Genomic DNA, 16420 nt, shown 5'->3' on the forward strand with positions numbered 1-16420 from the left:
AACTTAAATACAAGTGAGTGAGTAGAGGGAAAACTTTTCTTTCCTATTCCCATTCCCCACTAGAGATCTTTCACTATCCTCCTGGAAGATGTCAACGCAAGCACGAACATGTAGCCTTAAAACTACTAGCTAAACAAGGCAAAAGGGGATCATATCCTACATTCTATACTACTCTTTTTTTAAAACTTAAAATACCTTGAAATTCCTTGGACATCTTTTAGTCTAAAAAAGTTCCTTTTAATGGCTACATAGTATTTCTTTAATATAATTCATTTAACCAGTCTTTGATATAAGTATAGCCTACAGTTTGAGACTACTGTCAAAAATGGGAAAAAGAAGAACTTTGGTGAACACGTTCTTATCTATTTCCTTACTTTGAGTCTGTAACATTGGAGTAGGATTTGCTGGGTTAAGGGTAGCTAAATTTTTGATATTACCAAATTGCTCTCCAGAAAAGATCATACTGATCTATACTCTAATAATAAGATTAAAGGTGTGTGTTGTCTCTACCCTTTTGCCAACACTGGCAAACATTGAAGAGTGTGAAACCCAAACAGGTAAGTAAAAAATGGTACCCGTTGTTTTAATTTGCATTTAATTGGGTGAGGCTGAATTTTTTTCAGGAACTTCCTGCTCTTAGTCTTTGCTAATTTTTCCATTGGGTTGCTTGTCTTTTTATTACTGATCTGTATGAGCTCTCTGAATATTAAAGCTGCAAATAATTTTTCCAGGCTTGTCATTTGTCTGTTTTCTAGTAGTAGTTTTCATGAAGTTTAAAACTTATGTAGCCATAAACTCATGTTTTTTGGGGTTAATTTTATGGCTTTATTTTTATATTTAGATCTTTGCTTCATCTGGAAATGTATTTTGGGGCAAGGGGTAAGGGGGAGTCCATCCATTGCTGTTGTATGCTCACTGACCCCCTGTAACACCTCCACTTCCCTCGCATCACCACCATGCTGCCTTCTTGCTATCCTCGCTGCCACTCTCTGGGCCTTCATGTTCCTCCTGGATTATGTGTTAAATTCCTAACTCCTGTCCTCTCATCTCTTAGGATCCTTAAATCTGCTCTCATATGCTGCTAGGATGTTCTTTCTCAAGTGTGGATTTGACCATGCTGCCCCTTCGCAGCTCCATAGCTTTTAATAAAGTTCAAGCTTCTTACCTTAGCTGACAAGTCCCACTGTGATCTGGCTCTATTTCTTGCTCTTCTTCCACTTTTTGCTCTAGCCACACTTGAGAATTTGCAGCCCAGTGTCAAGTCTAGCTTGTCAAGTTATATGAAGGCATCAGGAATACTTCTGAGGTTTGCAAGGGTTAAATTATACCATCCATGTGTTCTTCCTGCAAAAGTATCACCAGATTACTTTCCCAGCTGCCAGAGGAGGAAGAGGAGAGAAAGCATAATGCAAGAGAAAACAAAGGATCGAGCACAGATGTTATAAGACCAGTGAGTAGGCTATGTAAATAAGCTGTCCGCTGGGTTAAATCTAGTCTCCAACCGTGTCCCCCTTTTAAAATAATAAAATGTTAATAAAAATCAAGGCAAAATTTGTCAAAGGGGATAAAGTGAGTCCTCTTATTTTGAGAAGGTTGTGTAATAAAAGTGGTCATGAATCTTCATCAAATGGGTTCAAAACAAAACATGAACTGGCTGAAATGCATAGAGAAACTGACAAACCTGGAAGGAGTAGGAACACTAATTACCTCTGTCTTTAAAGTGGACAAAAAGGATATACACAGCAGGGTAATAGAATTTTGGCCAAAAGGTAAGCTTAAACTTAAGAAAATTGAACAGGCTGTTGTGTAACAAGAAAACTAGAAATTCAAGATTAAAAACCCAACTACTTAGAAGTCAAAATTTTAAAAAATTCCTTAGACATGATAAAAAATCATGATGCTAACACTATATAAATTGTATACAATCTTTACTACAAAGCCATTCTTTGGAACTAACACCAACCCTCCCCAAACTCTTCCAAAAGATTTAAGAGGAACCCTTCCAAACTCATTTCAAGACATTATCCTGATACCAAACCAGACAAGGCCACTACAAGAAGAAAATTACAAGCCCATACCCCTGATTAATATAGATGCAAAAATCCACAATATATTAGCAAACTGAAATCAGTTAATTCATTAAGAGGATCACACACTATGATCAAGCGGGATTTATTCCAGGGGTGCAAAGATGGTTCAACATTTGCAAACCAATCAATGTGATAACACCACACTAACAAAATGAAGGATAAAATCATATCATTTCATTAGATGTAGAAAAGCATTTGACAAAATTCAATATCCATTCATGATAAAAACTCAGAGTAGAAAGGCAACCTACCTCATTGCCTGTGTAATAAAGGCTATATATGACAAGCCCACAGCTAACATCTTATTCAATGGTGACAAGCTGAAAGCATGAAAATCTATCATAAGTTGCTTATAAGTCTGAGAGAATAATTCTATTTAGAAATGAGGGGGCTTCCCTGGTGGCACAGTGGTTGAGAATCTGCCTGCCAATGCAGGGGACATGGGTTCGAGCCCTGGTCTGGGAAGATCCCACATGCCCCGGAGCAACTAGGCCCGTGAGCCACAACTGCTGAGCCTGCGCGTCTGGAGCCTGTGCTCCGCAACAAGAGAGGCCACGATAGTGAGAGGCCCCCGCTTGCCGCAACTAGAGAAAGCCCTCGCACAGAAACGAAGACCCAACACAGCCAAAAATAAATAAATAAATAAATAAATAAATAAATAAATAAAAAAGAAATGAGGGGTTATGTAACTGAGAATATGCTTTAAAAACTTTAAAAAACAGGTTAAAGAAAAAGATGGACAGGAATGAAGCAAGCATTAGAAAACCTGGATCAGCTAGTAACCATTAGAAAAAGTAAAATTAATGTTGGGAGAGGGGTGGAGGGGAAGGGGCTGGACCCAGTCAATTTACTAGGCATTCTTTCAAACTTCTAAGTAACCACTAGTTTTCATGTTGTGTAAGTAATTCAAGAGCATGGAAAAACCTGAAAAGCTATACAATTAATTAGATGAAGCTGTCTGTCCCTGATAAGAAAGCCTGATAAAGCTTATTATAGACTACCCTCCATTATGAGTAGTCGTAAAAATCCTAAATATCAAAAAACCTACTTCAGTAGGCTACAAGTACTGTTTTCATCATCCAAGGAGCTTTACTTCAAGAATACAAAAATAGGTTACATTAAAATTTGAGAACTACTGATTCCAAGAGTGTGGTAAACTAGATTGTCATGATATCTTGGTATAGCATACTAAGATATAATATGTATTAACATTTCACACATTGGGGGAAATATGAAGCAGTTATTGTAAGAATCCACAGGAATTACCCAGCAATGGGGCCAAAGTCAGGGTTTTGTCCTCCCTATTCTCCCCTAAATATTCTGGGGAGAGCAGGAAGAACCACCCCTAGGTACATAGTCACTCAGGTGTGGGGTCAGAATTCACATTACCTGTGTGGTCCTCAAAAAACCCAAGGAAATGATTTAAGATGTCACTAAGGAGGTAGCCTTCTAGCGCCTAGCAGAAACAAGTGAGTGTTTGGATACTTTTATCCAGGCTTCAAAGAATTCCCACAAATGTTCCTAAGAGCATGTGTTCACTGAAAGTAAAAGAAAGTCACCATGAGCCAGATTCAGCTAAAACAATTGGTCAAATAGGGCAGATACCAGAGTTATCAGATACAGAATATACAAGTGTGTTAGAAAAATAAGAGTACTGAAAGTTTGACAAAGGGGCAAGAAACTTTCAGAATTAGCTAGGCAGATTGGAAAAGGAACCAAATATAACTTGTAGGAAGAAAAGATGTGATAATGGAATCCGAAGTCCAGTACACTCACATCAAACAGATTTGGCACAGCTGAAAATGAGTTAACCCGAAGAAAGGTCTGAAGAAACTGCATGGAACACAGACAGGTGGGAAGTATGAATGAGAGTGTAAGACGTGGAAGACTAAGAAGGTATAATATGCCGTTCATTGAAATTCCTGGGGGTAAGAGGCAATGGGGTAGGTGTAGTATTAGAGAAGTTAACAGCTGAGATGTTTCCAGACCACATGCAGCCTATCAGTCTTCAGATTCAGGAAACCTAATGGATCCCAAACAGGACAAATGAAATTAAACCCCCGTCTAGACACAACATAGGCAAGAGTGCACATACTCAAAAATACCATAAAAGCAGCCACACAGAAAAGTGTTACCTACAAGGTAACAGCAATTAGACTGACCATTGATTTGCCTATGGCAGTATTGAAAGGCAGATAAATGTCAGTGTCAAACTAGAATTCTATTCCCAATAAGTACCTCTCAGCAAGTTATCTTGACAGATGAGGGCAAAATAAAGGTTTTTTTAAAATTCAGTGAAGCTGTATGTTGGGCTGCACCTTATAGGCCTGCAAGCCCTGTAGTTGCCCAGCCTCAAAACTGAAGAAAGAACCTAGAAACATCAACAGTTTAGTGGACAGAGGGATCTTCCTAGTCCGAAGAAAGGTCCTGGAGCGACACCTCACCGTGCTCGGCAAAAACCTTCGCTGCTCAGGGTAGAAGGCTACCACTTATAGGGGAAATTGATGTCAGGTTGGCTCATCAGTTACCAGGGAAACTGGCGGCTAGGGCAGGGGGCAAGCACAAAGGGGGTAACTGATGAAGCCCTCTAACCAGGAGGATTGGATAGTCATGTGAGTGAAGCAGGGACTGATCAAGCAAGAGGACAGCCATCTTGAATGGCCCGACCATACCCTCTACCCTTACATACCCTGCACGACCCTTACAATCTTGGTCACCCCTCTTCCTCAGAGTCTCTTTCCAAAAGTAGCAGCCCCGTGCTCATAGCTCATCTGACTGCACTGGGCTGGCTGGTGAACACAGACAAAACTCAAGGACCTGGAATAGCTAGAAAATAGAAGCATACCCCAACTCACCATCCCCAAACAATTACAGACACAGGCTTTAGGGATACTAACTCAGGGGCAGGCTCATTTTGTGGCGAGCCCACTGTTGTCACCCAGCCCTGGAACGGATTCCCTCCCCTCAGGCAAGGGACAAAATATAAGACGTTTAACAGGCACAATACAGGGGAGGTCATGACCATTAAGCAAAACATAAGCAATAATAGCATCCTGAGATAACGTGGTTTTTGTCCTGGCCTGCAGGACCACACTGCCTGTCCACCCTCAGTCCCCACAGCCATGCCTAGTATTGGAGAGGTGGTGTAACAACCGACCACAGGGTTAATATAACGCAGCCTTTCTCTGGTAGGGGCCCAGATTAATTACCTCAGCAGTCTTAGGTGGGGCTGGGTAGGAGACAGGTGAAATCGCTAAGTCCCTTTCTAATCCTATTCCCCAATGGGGCGGCAAACCCAAACCACCTGGGACTTAGTGTCAGTTCCAGGGCCATTTTATAATGTGTTCCCCTTGGGGTTAGATCCTGTGACAAGGGCAAAAACGAGTTATTGTCCTGTGGTCAACAGCTGAACTCAGATGGTGTTGACTGGTTACCTCTGGGTGAACATGACGTAGGCACTGGGACCACTGATCCTGGGAAGTTCAGTTGTAGTTTGTAGGGCTTGAGTTAGCCTCCTGGCCCATGCGTTGAGAGAGCCGGTTTCCCATCTCAGTTGTTAAGTAGTCCATTCAGCCTTTCAATTAGCCGGCAGCAGTGAGGTTGTAGGGCAGGTGGAAATGCCAGTGTGTCATTTCTATCAGCCCATTCCTGAACTTCACAGCTGGCAAAGTGGATTCCTTGGTCACTATCGATGTCCACGAGGGTCCTGTGTGTCACAAGCAGCTGTTCTAGACCCCAAATCATGGTCTTGTGCATTGCTCAATGACTCGGGTAGGCCTTTTGTAGCGTCTTCCACCTACTGTAATGCACTGTAGACTGCATATGGCAGTTGTTCCATGACACTATATGGTTGCTCCGCCCCCTTCCACAGCTGGGACCAGAAGCCCATGGGTACTCGTATTAGTTTGCCGTTGCCACAGACCCCAACCAAATCCTCCCAGGTAACTGGCCACGTCCAATTCGCAAGCCTGCCCCTGAGTTAGTATCCCTAAAGCCTGTGTCTGTAATTGTTTAGGGATGGTGAGTTGGGGTATACTTCTATTTTCTAGCTATTCCAGGTCCTTGGGTTTTGTCTGCGTTCACCAGCCAGCCCAGTGCAGTCAGATGAGCTATGAGCGCGGGGCTGCTACTTTTCAATTGGAAAGAGACTCTGAGGGTAACAGGCTATCATCAATATAATGGAAGAAGAAGGCGTCTCTCATGGTAGTCAGCTGCCACAGGGCCCACATGGCTAGTGGACGGCCACCTCGCGATTCCTCCCCCCCACCCCCAGCTTTCCGTTCCCCACCCGTATTTCCTGACACCTCTGCATTCACGGGGGTTTCCTCGGCTTCCTGGCTGGCTCAGCAGTTATTGGGCTGCGCCTCGAAGGCCTGCAAGCCTTATAATTGATTGATTGCCCAGCCTCAAGACTGAAGAACGAGCCCCAAAACAGTGACAGAGACATCAACGGTTTAGTGGAGAGGAGGATCTTACCAGTCCAAAGCCAGGTCCCGGAGCAACACCTCACCGTGCGTGGCAACAACCTTCGCTCCCCGGAGGGGAGAAGGAGGCTACCATTTATAGGGGGAATTGACATCAGGTTGGTTCATCAGTTACCAGGGAAACCAGCGGCTGGGGCAGGGGGCAAGCATGGAGGCAGTTACTGATTAAGCCCTGTAATGAAGAGGATTGGATAGTCGTGTGAGTGAAGCAGGGACTCATCAAGCAGGAGATGTAGAGAGAGCAAGACAACAGCCATCTTGAATGGCCTTCATACACTATGTGATTATCTTTAATGCGGAGAAGACAGAAATCCGACACCTATTCTTTACTTGAAAAAGGAAAACAAACTAGGAATAAGAAATGATAAACTCTGAGCACAGGGGCCCTGTTCGCCACATAATCATATGCACAGTAGGCACTCAATAACGAATGACCCTCTTCTGGCACGGTCACCAGCAACAGGCAGACACCCGGGCTGGCAGTGAAATGTTAGAGGCATTCCTGTTAGGGTAGGCGGCCCACCTGTGACTGACTTCATTGGCTGTCGCAGGTATAAAGAAGCAAGTCATCAGTTCTGTCTGAGTGGCACAGTGGGGGACAGGGCCATAACCTACCTCATAGGTAAGCTGATCCTTAAATTGAGTCCAAATTCATGACTAAAAGGCCAAATTTTAAAGAAAAGACCCTTCACGTGAATTGCAATCCTCAAATGTGTAATTCTGTAGCCATCTTTACATTTTATAGCCAGAGTAAAAGATGTTGAAAGGGGAAATTCATCACTTGACAGATTGTGTCATGAGCTAAGATCAGGGGCTTTTATTTGGAGGGGCCGGTTAATCCTACTGAGTGCTTACGTAGACCCGTGTTATAAAGAAATGTCTGAAGAAGTCTGTTTAGGTCTAATCTGATTATCCTAATAGGTTTAGTTGGTACATAGTTGATATTTGTCTGCTATTAATTAACAAATAGTCTTTATTTTTAACTTGAGCTTTAAGCTCTTATTAAACAATATGATTAATTAGAACACATGAGATGTGACCTAAAATTGATCATGTGGGAGCTTGAAAATTACTCACCTCTAATTGTTGTTTTTCCTAAGTGAATGTTACTCTTACTTCTCTCTGTCTTTGGGGACTTAGGGAAGCACCACTGTGTCATGGTTGGTGGTCTCCTTTAGACTCTCCCTCTTCTCATTTACTTGTAGTTTTTGTATCTTTCTATCCTCCTCCTATAAGCATTTATCTCCTGCCCAGACCCTACATTTACTTCAATAAAGCAATTATTCTTTAGACTTATGGGGAAGCCTTGCCAGTTTCACTTCAAACAATTTATAATTAACTAAAACAATTCTTTCTTTTCTAGGATTGTAGAAATCTATAGTAGAAGATTACAAGGTAAACTTTGAAACTATTTTATTTACAGAAAAACATTTTTTATTAAGGAAAAAGTATTTTTTGTTCTTATTACAAGTGTAATACATATGGCTTATAAAAATCAAGGGAATTCCCTGGTGGCCCAGTGGTTAGGACTCGGTGCGTTCACTGTGGTGGCCGGGGTTCAATACCTGTTCAGGGAACTCAGATTCCCCCAAGCTGTGTGGTGTGACCAAAAAAAAAAAAAAAAAAAAAATTATAAAACAGAAAGTCTGCTGCGTTTCAAGCCTCCAGAACAAATCATTGTATTTGCACATTCCTTCACATTTTATTGCATATACCAACATTTAAAAAATCAATCTACTTTTTTATAGTATTTGAAAATTGGTGTCACCTTTTTTCCCTACTTTTTCACTTAACAAATCTTAAACATTTTTTTCACATACATGTAACCATCTCATTCATTTTGCTGGCTGTTCAGCATTCCATTGTACAGCTACGCTGTGGCTTGATTTAACCAGTTCCTGCTCTGATATTTGGGGATTTTGTTGGTTTTCAAATAGATGCAGTGCTGAACACTTAATGTTTTCAAAGATGTTGTTTATTCAGCACAGGAACTACATTATGTAGGTTAAATCGTTGGTTTTCAACGTTGCTCTAAGTACAATTCAATAATTGGACTGTAGCTCCTTTGTTAACCCTGCTTCAAGCTATTTATTATTAAATATTTATTTAATAATATTTATTTATTTTACTTTACTCTGCCTCCACGGGGGTGCTTGTTATCAATATTGGGTCAGTCTTTCCACACACCTAAAGAGACAGTTGTCATTCTGATCTGTTCCTTCCAGTGGTGCTGGAGGGCACCGGGGGTTCCTGAGCTCCCCTTGGCACCTGTACTGCAGGTGAGGGGACTGAACAGGGGCGTCCTGTGGCCCAGACAGCAGAGCAAGCAAACTGGTAAAAGGTGGTGTGTCTTGGCTCTTAAACCTCACCAAAGTTTTGCTTTTTAAGATTTCAAATATTCTAGAGACAACAAAAGCTTCCAGGTCTCTGTTCGTGTCAGACTCTTAAACTGAGCTCCTTGTCATATCCACAGTTCAAGAGCGCCTTACGAAACAAATTGCTGTAGCAATCACAGAGGCCTTGCGACCTGCTGGAGTGGGGGTAGTGGTTGAAGCGACGTAAGTCCGTGTTTGCCTATAATAATGTCCCAGTGGTGTTTTGGGCTGGAGGTGTAGAGAGTCATAGGCTTAGGTGTAGAGAATTTGCACAACAGTGCAAATCAGTCTTCTCTTGATTTCTTCTTTAGCTCTTTGTTGCTAAGAGCAGAGTTTTCCCAATATTTTGTCACACATTTGAAAAATAAAGAGTTGCACTTAAGAATAGGTACAAAGGGCAACTGAAGACACTTCTTTAAGTTAGAATGAATTATGAGAATTGCGAACATCTTGTGGGCAGTTTTCACCCATTCTTTGTCAGGGCGTGAACTGTGCACTCTGGGTGCTGTCCAGCTTCACCCACTGTGGTCACCGTTCTCTGGATTCTGCCTGGTGAGACCAGCGTGCCGCAGTATTTCTCGGAACACCTCAGCTAGCTTAGTGCTGTCTCGGTCCTGAAGATGGATCAAGTGAGAATCCTGAATTTCTTTTTATCTAGAAGTTGTGTATCTCTGTAGACACTTTGTATTAGTTTCACCCAGGAAGAAAATTCTATTTTCCACCCCCCTCCGACTGGATGCCTTAAGGACTCAACCACTGATAAGAATAAGAGCTATAAAGCTTAGGAACTTAAAAAAAAAAAAAAAAGTTTTAGACCAAATTTGTCTAAGAAGCGACATTTTGATATACTTGGTAACTGTGAACTCAGTTGAATCAGATTTAATCTTTCAGGCTGCTTTTATTTTAAATACCAAACCAGCAACTGTCTACTCCTTGAAGCCACGTTTGTTGCCTTGTTTTGCAGACACATGTGTATGGTAATGCGAGGGGTACAGAAAATGAACAGCAGAACCGTGACCAGCACGATGCTGGGGGTGTTCCGCGAGGACCCGAAGACCCGGGAAGAGTTTCTGACTCTCATTAAGAGCTGAACCTCAGCGTGTGCCACATGGTTTACAGATTGTGCAGCTAGTAGAATCATTTGGTCTTAATTGTTTGTACATTCCATTTCCAGTTGTTGCTTATTCCTTGTCACTAACTGTATTTAATAATTATTTAAAGCAAGTCAAATAAAGGTAATCCATAAAGGGGTAATTAATCTACTTTCTTCTTGCCACCTTTTAGTGGCAACATTCAAGCAAACTGCCAATAGTGTAAGTTACTTGCATAAAACCACTGCCTTTCAGGTACCCTGAGGGTGCTGGGAAGGGAGAAGAATTCGTGTGTTTTGTTCGGAGTATGGTAATTTGATTCAGAAGCACAGGAGTGTTGGGAATGGGAGAAAACTATGACCAATATATTTATTTTATCCTCCCCAAGCAAAAATGGCATAGTGCTTAAAATAACTTATGTACAGAGTGCGGCATTGCTCTGCAAATTCAAAGTCCAACAGGCTCCGCTTTAATCATGTTTATTTAACTGCCAGTGACACTTTATTTTTTATATATTTATTTTTTAACTATCCAGTTGTAACATATGTCACCAAGGGAAGGTGGTGGAATATCTATGTTTTTTAATTTCACTGTGAGTTAAAAAGGCAATTTCTACCTTCTATTCTTTTTAAAATTCAAGTACAGGGAATTAGTTCCTGGAGTTGTTTACGAGTGTATTCTCATGTCAGTATACAGGGATTTAGACATTTAACTCTCTGTGCCTTGATGAGAATATCACACCATTTAGAGTGTAGATACCTTCGCCTTTTTTTTAAAAGCCATTATTTTATAAGACTTAGTACTGACACTGCAGATAACTAGCTCTCACAGTTCTACCTTTACACGTTTCTTGGGACCTTACTTTGTGAGTTCCTTGTAGATGCCTCAAAACTTTTTTTTTTTAACTTATCAAATATTTTTCTAAGTATTTACAGAAACTTTTGAAAGTGTCCATCATTTTCAGGTCTGCAGAACCATAGCTTCTGTGAATATGAGAGAATGCAGAATTGCACTGTGGACTGCGTTGAGCTATGTCCCATGTCTAATGAAAGCTGTATTGTTGGTGTCTGTAAAAATGCACCGTCATTTTCTGGAGTGATTGGAAGCTACTGGAAGCCTGTGTTCTGGTTTCCCTTGTGGTCCACGTGGATCTTGTCTTCTGTGTAACTGTTCAAGTGGGATAGGTCTTTTAGTCCAGGAAGCTGCTGCCTTATTAATGATTATCTTAAAATTTCCTCCACTGGGGCAGTGTGGGCCAAATTAAAACAAACAAACGAAAAAAACCCCAACTCTCTGCAAAAACAAACACAATTATTCCATGGAGAAGTCTCTTATTTGGTTGACATTGTGCTCTTCAAATTTATCCCGTTACCTTAGCAAGGATTAACTACAATGCTTGCTCTAACTCTGGTAGTCCTGTCTCTGCCACTCTGATGCCATTTGGCTCATGCTACGGCCAGATGGCAGTTTTTCTGTTTGTTTGTTTTTTGAATTTTAAATCTTCCCTACTTCTAGCTCCTATATATATTTTTTTTACTTGGAGTTTCTAAAGTAGAGTGGTGGTTGATTCTGAGTTCCTTTTAAAATCTAACCTGATATAAACATTATCCTGCTTAACATTTAGAGATAGAATTAAACATTCAGCTCACATTTGGTATTTTAAAGTTTTTACACCTGTGACTTGGAAGACCAAAGAAATTGTTAGCTGTTAATTCATCTTTCTGAGATCAATTGTATTGCTTTTTAATGACTCTTTATTCTAACATTCCTTGGAAGTGTTCTCATAAAGGTCTACAGTATCCACAATATTGGTCTAGAGTACTGATAAATGCAAAGTAATTACCTTGTCTGTTTTACTCTGGTCTGTAGTACTTCAAAATTACCTTTTCATATCCGTGGCCTTGAGTTCATTTTGGGGATTTTTAAGAATTCGATGCGTTTAAATACACTGTTCAGTTTAATTGTTCAAATTGTACGTATATTGTTCCTGAAGTTGGTTTTATTCAAATTATTAAAGTGTTATGACTTTGTTCTTGTGAAAGTAGTTTCTTTTTGAACCACTGCTGTAGATATGTCAATAAATTCAATTATTTTTACTGCATTGTTTTAGCAAAGATACCCTTCATAAGGGCTTGTCTCAGCCATCAAGCTATTAGAATATAAATCCCAGACATAAATTTACCCCAGGCTCTCTGTTTCCCTTTGGTATTCAGTTTGGGTATTACTGTCCTCACCCTATTGCAGTAATGGGAAGGACAGATGTGGGGTAAGAGTAAGGAATCTGAATGGCCCTCATGTCCCTGTTCTAAGCCTAACTTTGCATAAATGCAGCTCCTGAGAACTCCAATGCTTTCTGTGTGGGAGCAGCTGAGGAGGGAAGAGCTGGCTGGGGCAGGGAGCTGGGCAGTGCAGGGAGTGGAAGAGTTTCCCTCCCTTTTATAGGGAAAAGCCTGCCTGGGCAAAACTTACAAGTAGGAGCAAGGGTTTTGCTGCCTCTTTTCTGTCCATGCCTGGTGACCACATAATTCCCTCTATTGGGTGGTCTTCCCATTCCCTGCTCCACCTAGGCAGAGGCCCCAGCCGTCACTGATTGTCAACCTGTCCAGGTGCTGGAGCCACTGGAGTGGCCTGCTGCTCTTTGAAGGACCCCGTAGCCTGTAGGTAGTGAACCTAATCACCTAAACTAGGAATGCAAGAAACATTCCTTTTTTTTTTTTTTTGCCCCACCACACAGCTTGTGAGGTCTTAGTTCCTCAACCAGGGATTGAATCCATGCTTTCAGCAGTGAAAGCGCAGAGTCCTAGCCACTGCACCACCAGGGAATTCCTAAAACATTCCTGAAACCACAACTCACACGTGTTAATAAAACAATGAGCTACTCAATAAGCCCAAGTTGCTGCTCCTGAGTTTTTTCACTAAAGATTGAATTGGCTGAAAGAAGAACAGAGCTGGAGAAATCACGCTCCCTGACTTTGGACTATACTACAAAGCTACAGTAATCAAAACAGTATGGTACTGGCACAAAAACAGAAACAGATCAGTGGAGCAGAATAGAGAGCCCAGAAATAAACCCATGCACTTATGGTCAATTAATTTATGACAAAGGAGGCAAGAATATACAGTAGAGAAAAGACAATCCCTTCAATAAGTGGTGCTGGGAAAACTGGACAGCTATATGTAAAAGAATGTAATTAGACCATTCTGTAACACCATACACAAAAATAAACTCAAAATGGATTAAAGACCTAAATGAAGACCGGATACTATAAAACTCCTGGAGGAAAACATAGGCAGAACACTCTTTGACATAAATCTCAGCATATTTTTTTTGGATCTATCTCCTAGAGTAATAGAAATAAAAGCAAAAATGAACAAATGGGACCTAATTAACTTAAAAGCTTTTGCACGACAAAGGAAACTATAAACAACATGAAAAGACAACCTATGGAATGGGAGAAAATATTTGCAAACCATGCGACTGAAAAGGGATTAATTTCTAAAATATACAAGCAGCTCATACAGCTCAATATCAAAAAAATAAAAATAAAAAAATGGGCAGAAGACCTAAATAGACATTTTTCCAAAAGACATACAGATGGCCAACAGGCATACGAAAAGATGCTCAATATCGATAATTATTAGAAAAATACAAATCAAAACCACAATGAGGTATCGCCTCACACCAGTCAGAATGGCCATCATCAAAAAGTCTGCAAATAATAAATTCTGGAGAGGGCGTGGAGAAAAGGGAACCCTCTTACACTGTTGGTGGCAATGTAAATCGGTGTAACCACTATGGAGAACAATATGGAAGTTCCTCAAAAAAATAAAAATAGAGTTACCATGTAATCCAGCAATCACACTTCTGGACATATATAACCAGAAAATACGAAAACTCTAATTCAAAAAGATACATGCACTCCTATGTTCATAGCAGCACTATTTACAATAGCTAAGACATGGAAACAACCTAAATGTCCATGGACAGATGAATGGATAAAGAAGATGTGGTGTATATATATATATATATATATATATATATATATATATATATATAAATATTACTCAGCCATAAAAAAGAATGAGATGATGCCATTTGCAGCAACATGAATGGACCTAGAGATTATTATACGAAGTGAAGTAAGTCAGACAGAGAAAGACAAATATATATCACTTATATGTGGAATCTAAAAAAAAATGATACAAATGAACTTATTTACGAAACAGAAATAGACTCACAGACATAGAAAACCAACTTATGGTTACCAAAGGGGAAAGGAGGAGGGAGAGATAAATTAGGAGTTTAGGATTAACATATACACATTACTATATATAAAATAACAAGGACTTACTGTATAGCACAGGGAACTATATTCAATATCTTGTAATAAACTATAATGGAAAGAATCTGAAATATATATATATGGATCACTTTGCTGTACACCTGAAACTAACACAATATTGTAAATCGACTACAATAAAAAAATTTTTTTTAAAGATTAAATTGGGTGAGTTCCTTGTTTTATCACTTAGTGGAAGAGCAGTTGCAGACACCAAAGCCTTTTAGAGAAGGCTGTCCATCAACACAGAACACCCAAGATTCACCATGATGGGCCTGGTCCTGCTGATGGTGAGGAGGAAAGTCTCAGTAGATGAGCTCAAGGGCACAGTGTAAATGCCTGACAGCCCCAACCCTTCCAGGGGCACTTGCTTTGTGTTTTAGTCTTTATTACGGAAAAAAAGTACAACAGTAGACAGTACATGAGTACATGAGCCTCACGTACCCATCATCCAGCTTCAGTAAGTCTCAACTCATGGTCTTCGTGATTCCTCCATCTGGATTTCAAAGCAAATCACAGACATCCTTTCACCCATAAATATTTCAGATTAACTAAAAGAAGAGGAGGGACTTCCCTGGTGTTCCAGTGGGTAAGACCCCATGCTCCCAATGCAGGGGGCCCCGGTTTGATTCCTGGTTGGGAACTAGATCCCGCATGCATGCCACAACTAAGAGTTTGCATGCTGCAACTAAGAAGCCTGCACGCCACAACTAAAAGGTCCCGCATGCTGCAATGAAGATCCCGTGTGGCATAACTAAGACCTGGCGCAGTCTAAATAAATAAATAAATATTTTAATTAATTAATTAATTAATTAAAAGAAGAGGAATCACATAACCCAAATACCATTCATTATCACACAAAACAATGCTTTAATATAAAATATTCAGTTGGCATTCAATTTTTCTCTAGTGTCCCATAATTTTTAAAAATAGTTATTTGAATCAAAGTACAAATGAGGTCTATACACTGCAATTGCTTGATCTGGGTTTTTAAAACTGTGGTTAAAAACACATAAAATTTACCATCTTAACCATTTTTAAGTGTATGGTACAGTAGTAACTATATGCACATTGTACAATAGATCTCTAGAATTTTTCATGTTGCAAAATTGAAACCCTCTACCCATCGAACAACTCCCTCTTTTCCCCTCCTCCAGACCCTGGTAACTGTTATTCTACTTTCTAAGAGTTTGCTTCAGATTCCTCATATAAGTAGAATTAGCAGTATTTGTCTTTTTTGTGACAGGTTTATTTCAGTTAGCATAATGTCCTCAAGAGTCATCCATTTTGTAGTATAAGGAGTTCCTTTTTTTTTTTTTTTAAAGAATTTCCTTCTTTTTAAAAGTTGAATAATATTCCACTATATACATATATACTGTATTTTCTTTATCCATTCATTTGCTGATGGACATTTAGATTGTTTCCACCTCTTGGCTATTGTGAATAATACTGCAATGAACATAACTATGCAAATATCTCAAGATCCTGTTTTCAATTATTTTGGATATATACCCCAGAAGTGGAATTGCTAGATCATATAGTAATTCTTTAAAATTTTTTGAGGTAACGCCATACTGTTTTCCATAGCTGCTGTACCATTTTACATTCCCACCAACAATGCACGAGGGTTCCAATTTCTCCACCTTCTTGCCAAAACTTGTTACTTTCCAGTTTTGTGATAGTGGCCATTGGAATGGGTGTGAAGTAGTATTTCATTGTGGTTTTGATTTGCATTTCCCTGATGATTAGTGATGTTGAGCATCTTTTCATGTGCATATGACCATTTGTGTATCTTTGGAGAAATGTCTATTCAAGTACTTTTTAAAAATCAGGTTATTTGATGTTTTTGTTGTTGAGTTGTAGGAGTTCTTTATATATTAATCCCTTATCAGATAAATAGTTTGCAAATATTTTCTCCAATTTTGTAGGTTTCCTTTTTACTCTGTTGATTGTTTCCTTTGCTGCACAGAAGTTTTTAGGTTTGGTGTAGTCCCATTTGTCTTTTTGCCTTTGTTGCCTATACTTTTGGTGTCATATCCA

The 16420-nt window shown here is 40.0% G+C and overlaps 1 protein-coding gene across 1 annotated transcript in view; it reads left to right on the top strand.

Annotated features, from left to right (window-relative positions):
• GCH1 (GTP cyclohydrolase 1) overlaps positions 1 to 15696 on the top strand; it is a 66816-nt gene extending 51120 nt beyond the window's left edge. Inside the window, exons 4-6 of the mRNA XM_082450497.1 lie at positions 7938 to 7969; positions 9048 to 9132; positions 9914 to 15696. Coding sequence (XP_082306623.1) covers positions 7938 to 7969; positions 9048 to 9132; positions 9914 to 10040 — 244 coding nt within the window. The 3' untranslated portion in view covers positions 10041 to 15696. The remainder of the gene's footprint in view (positions 1 to 7937; positions 7970 to 9047; positions 9133 to 9913) is intronic.
• The last annotated feature ends 724 nt before the right edge of the window (positions 15697 to 16420 follow it).

Source organism: Balaenoptera physalus (assembly GCF_965194825.1).
Source record: "Balaenoptera physalus genome assembly, chromosome: 2".
Classification (NCBI taxonomy): Eukaryota; Metazoa; Chordata; class Mammalia; order Artiodactyla; family Balaenopteridae; genus Balaenoptera; species Balaenoptera physalus.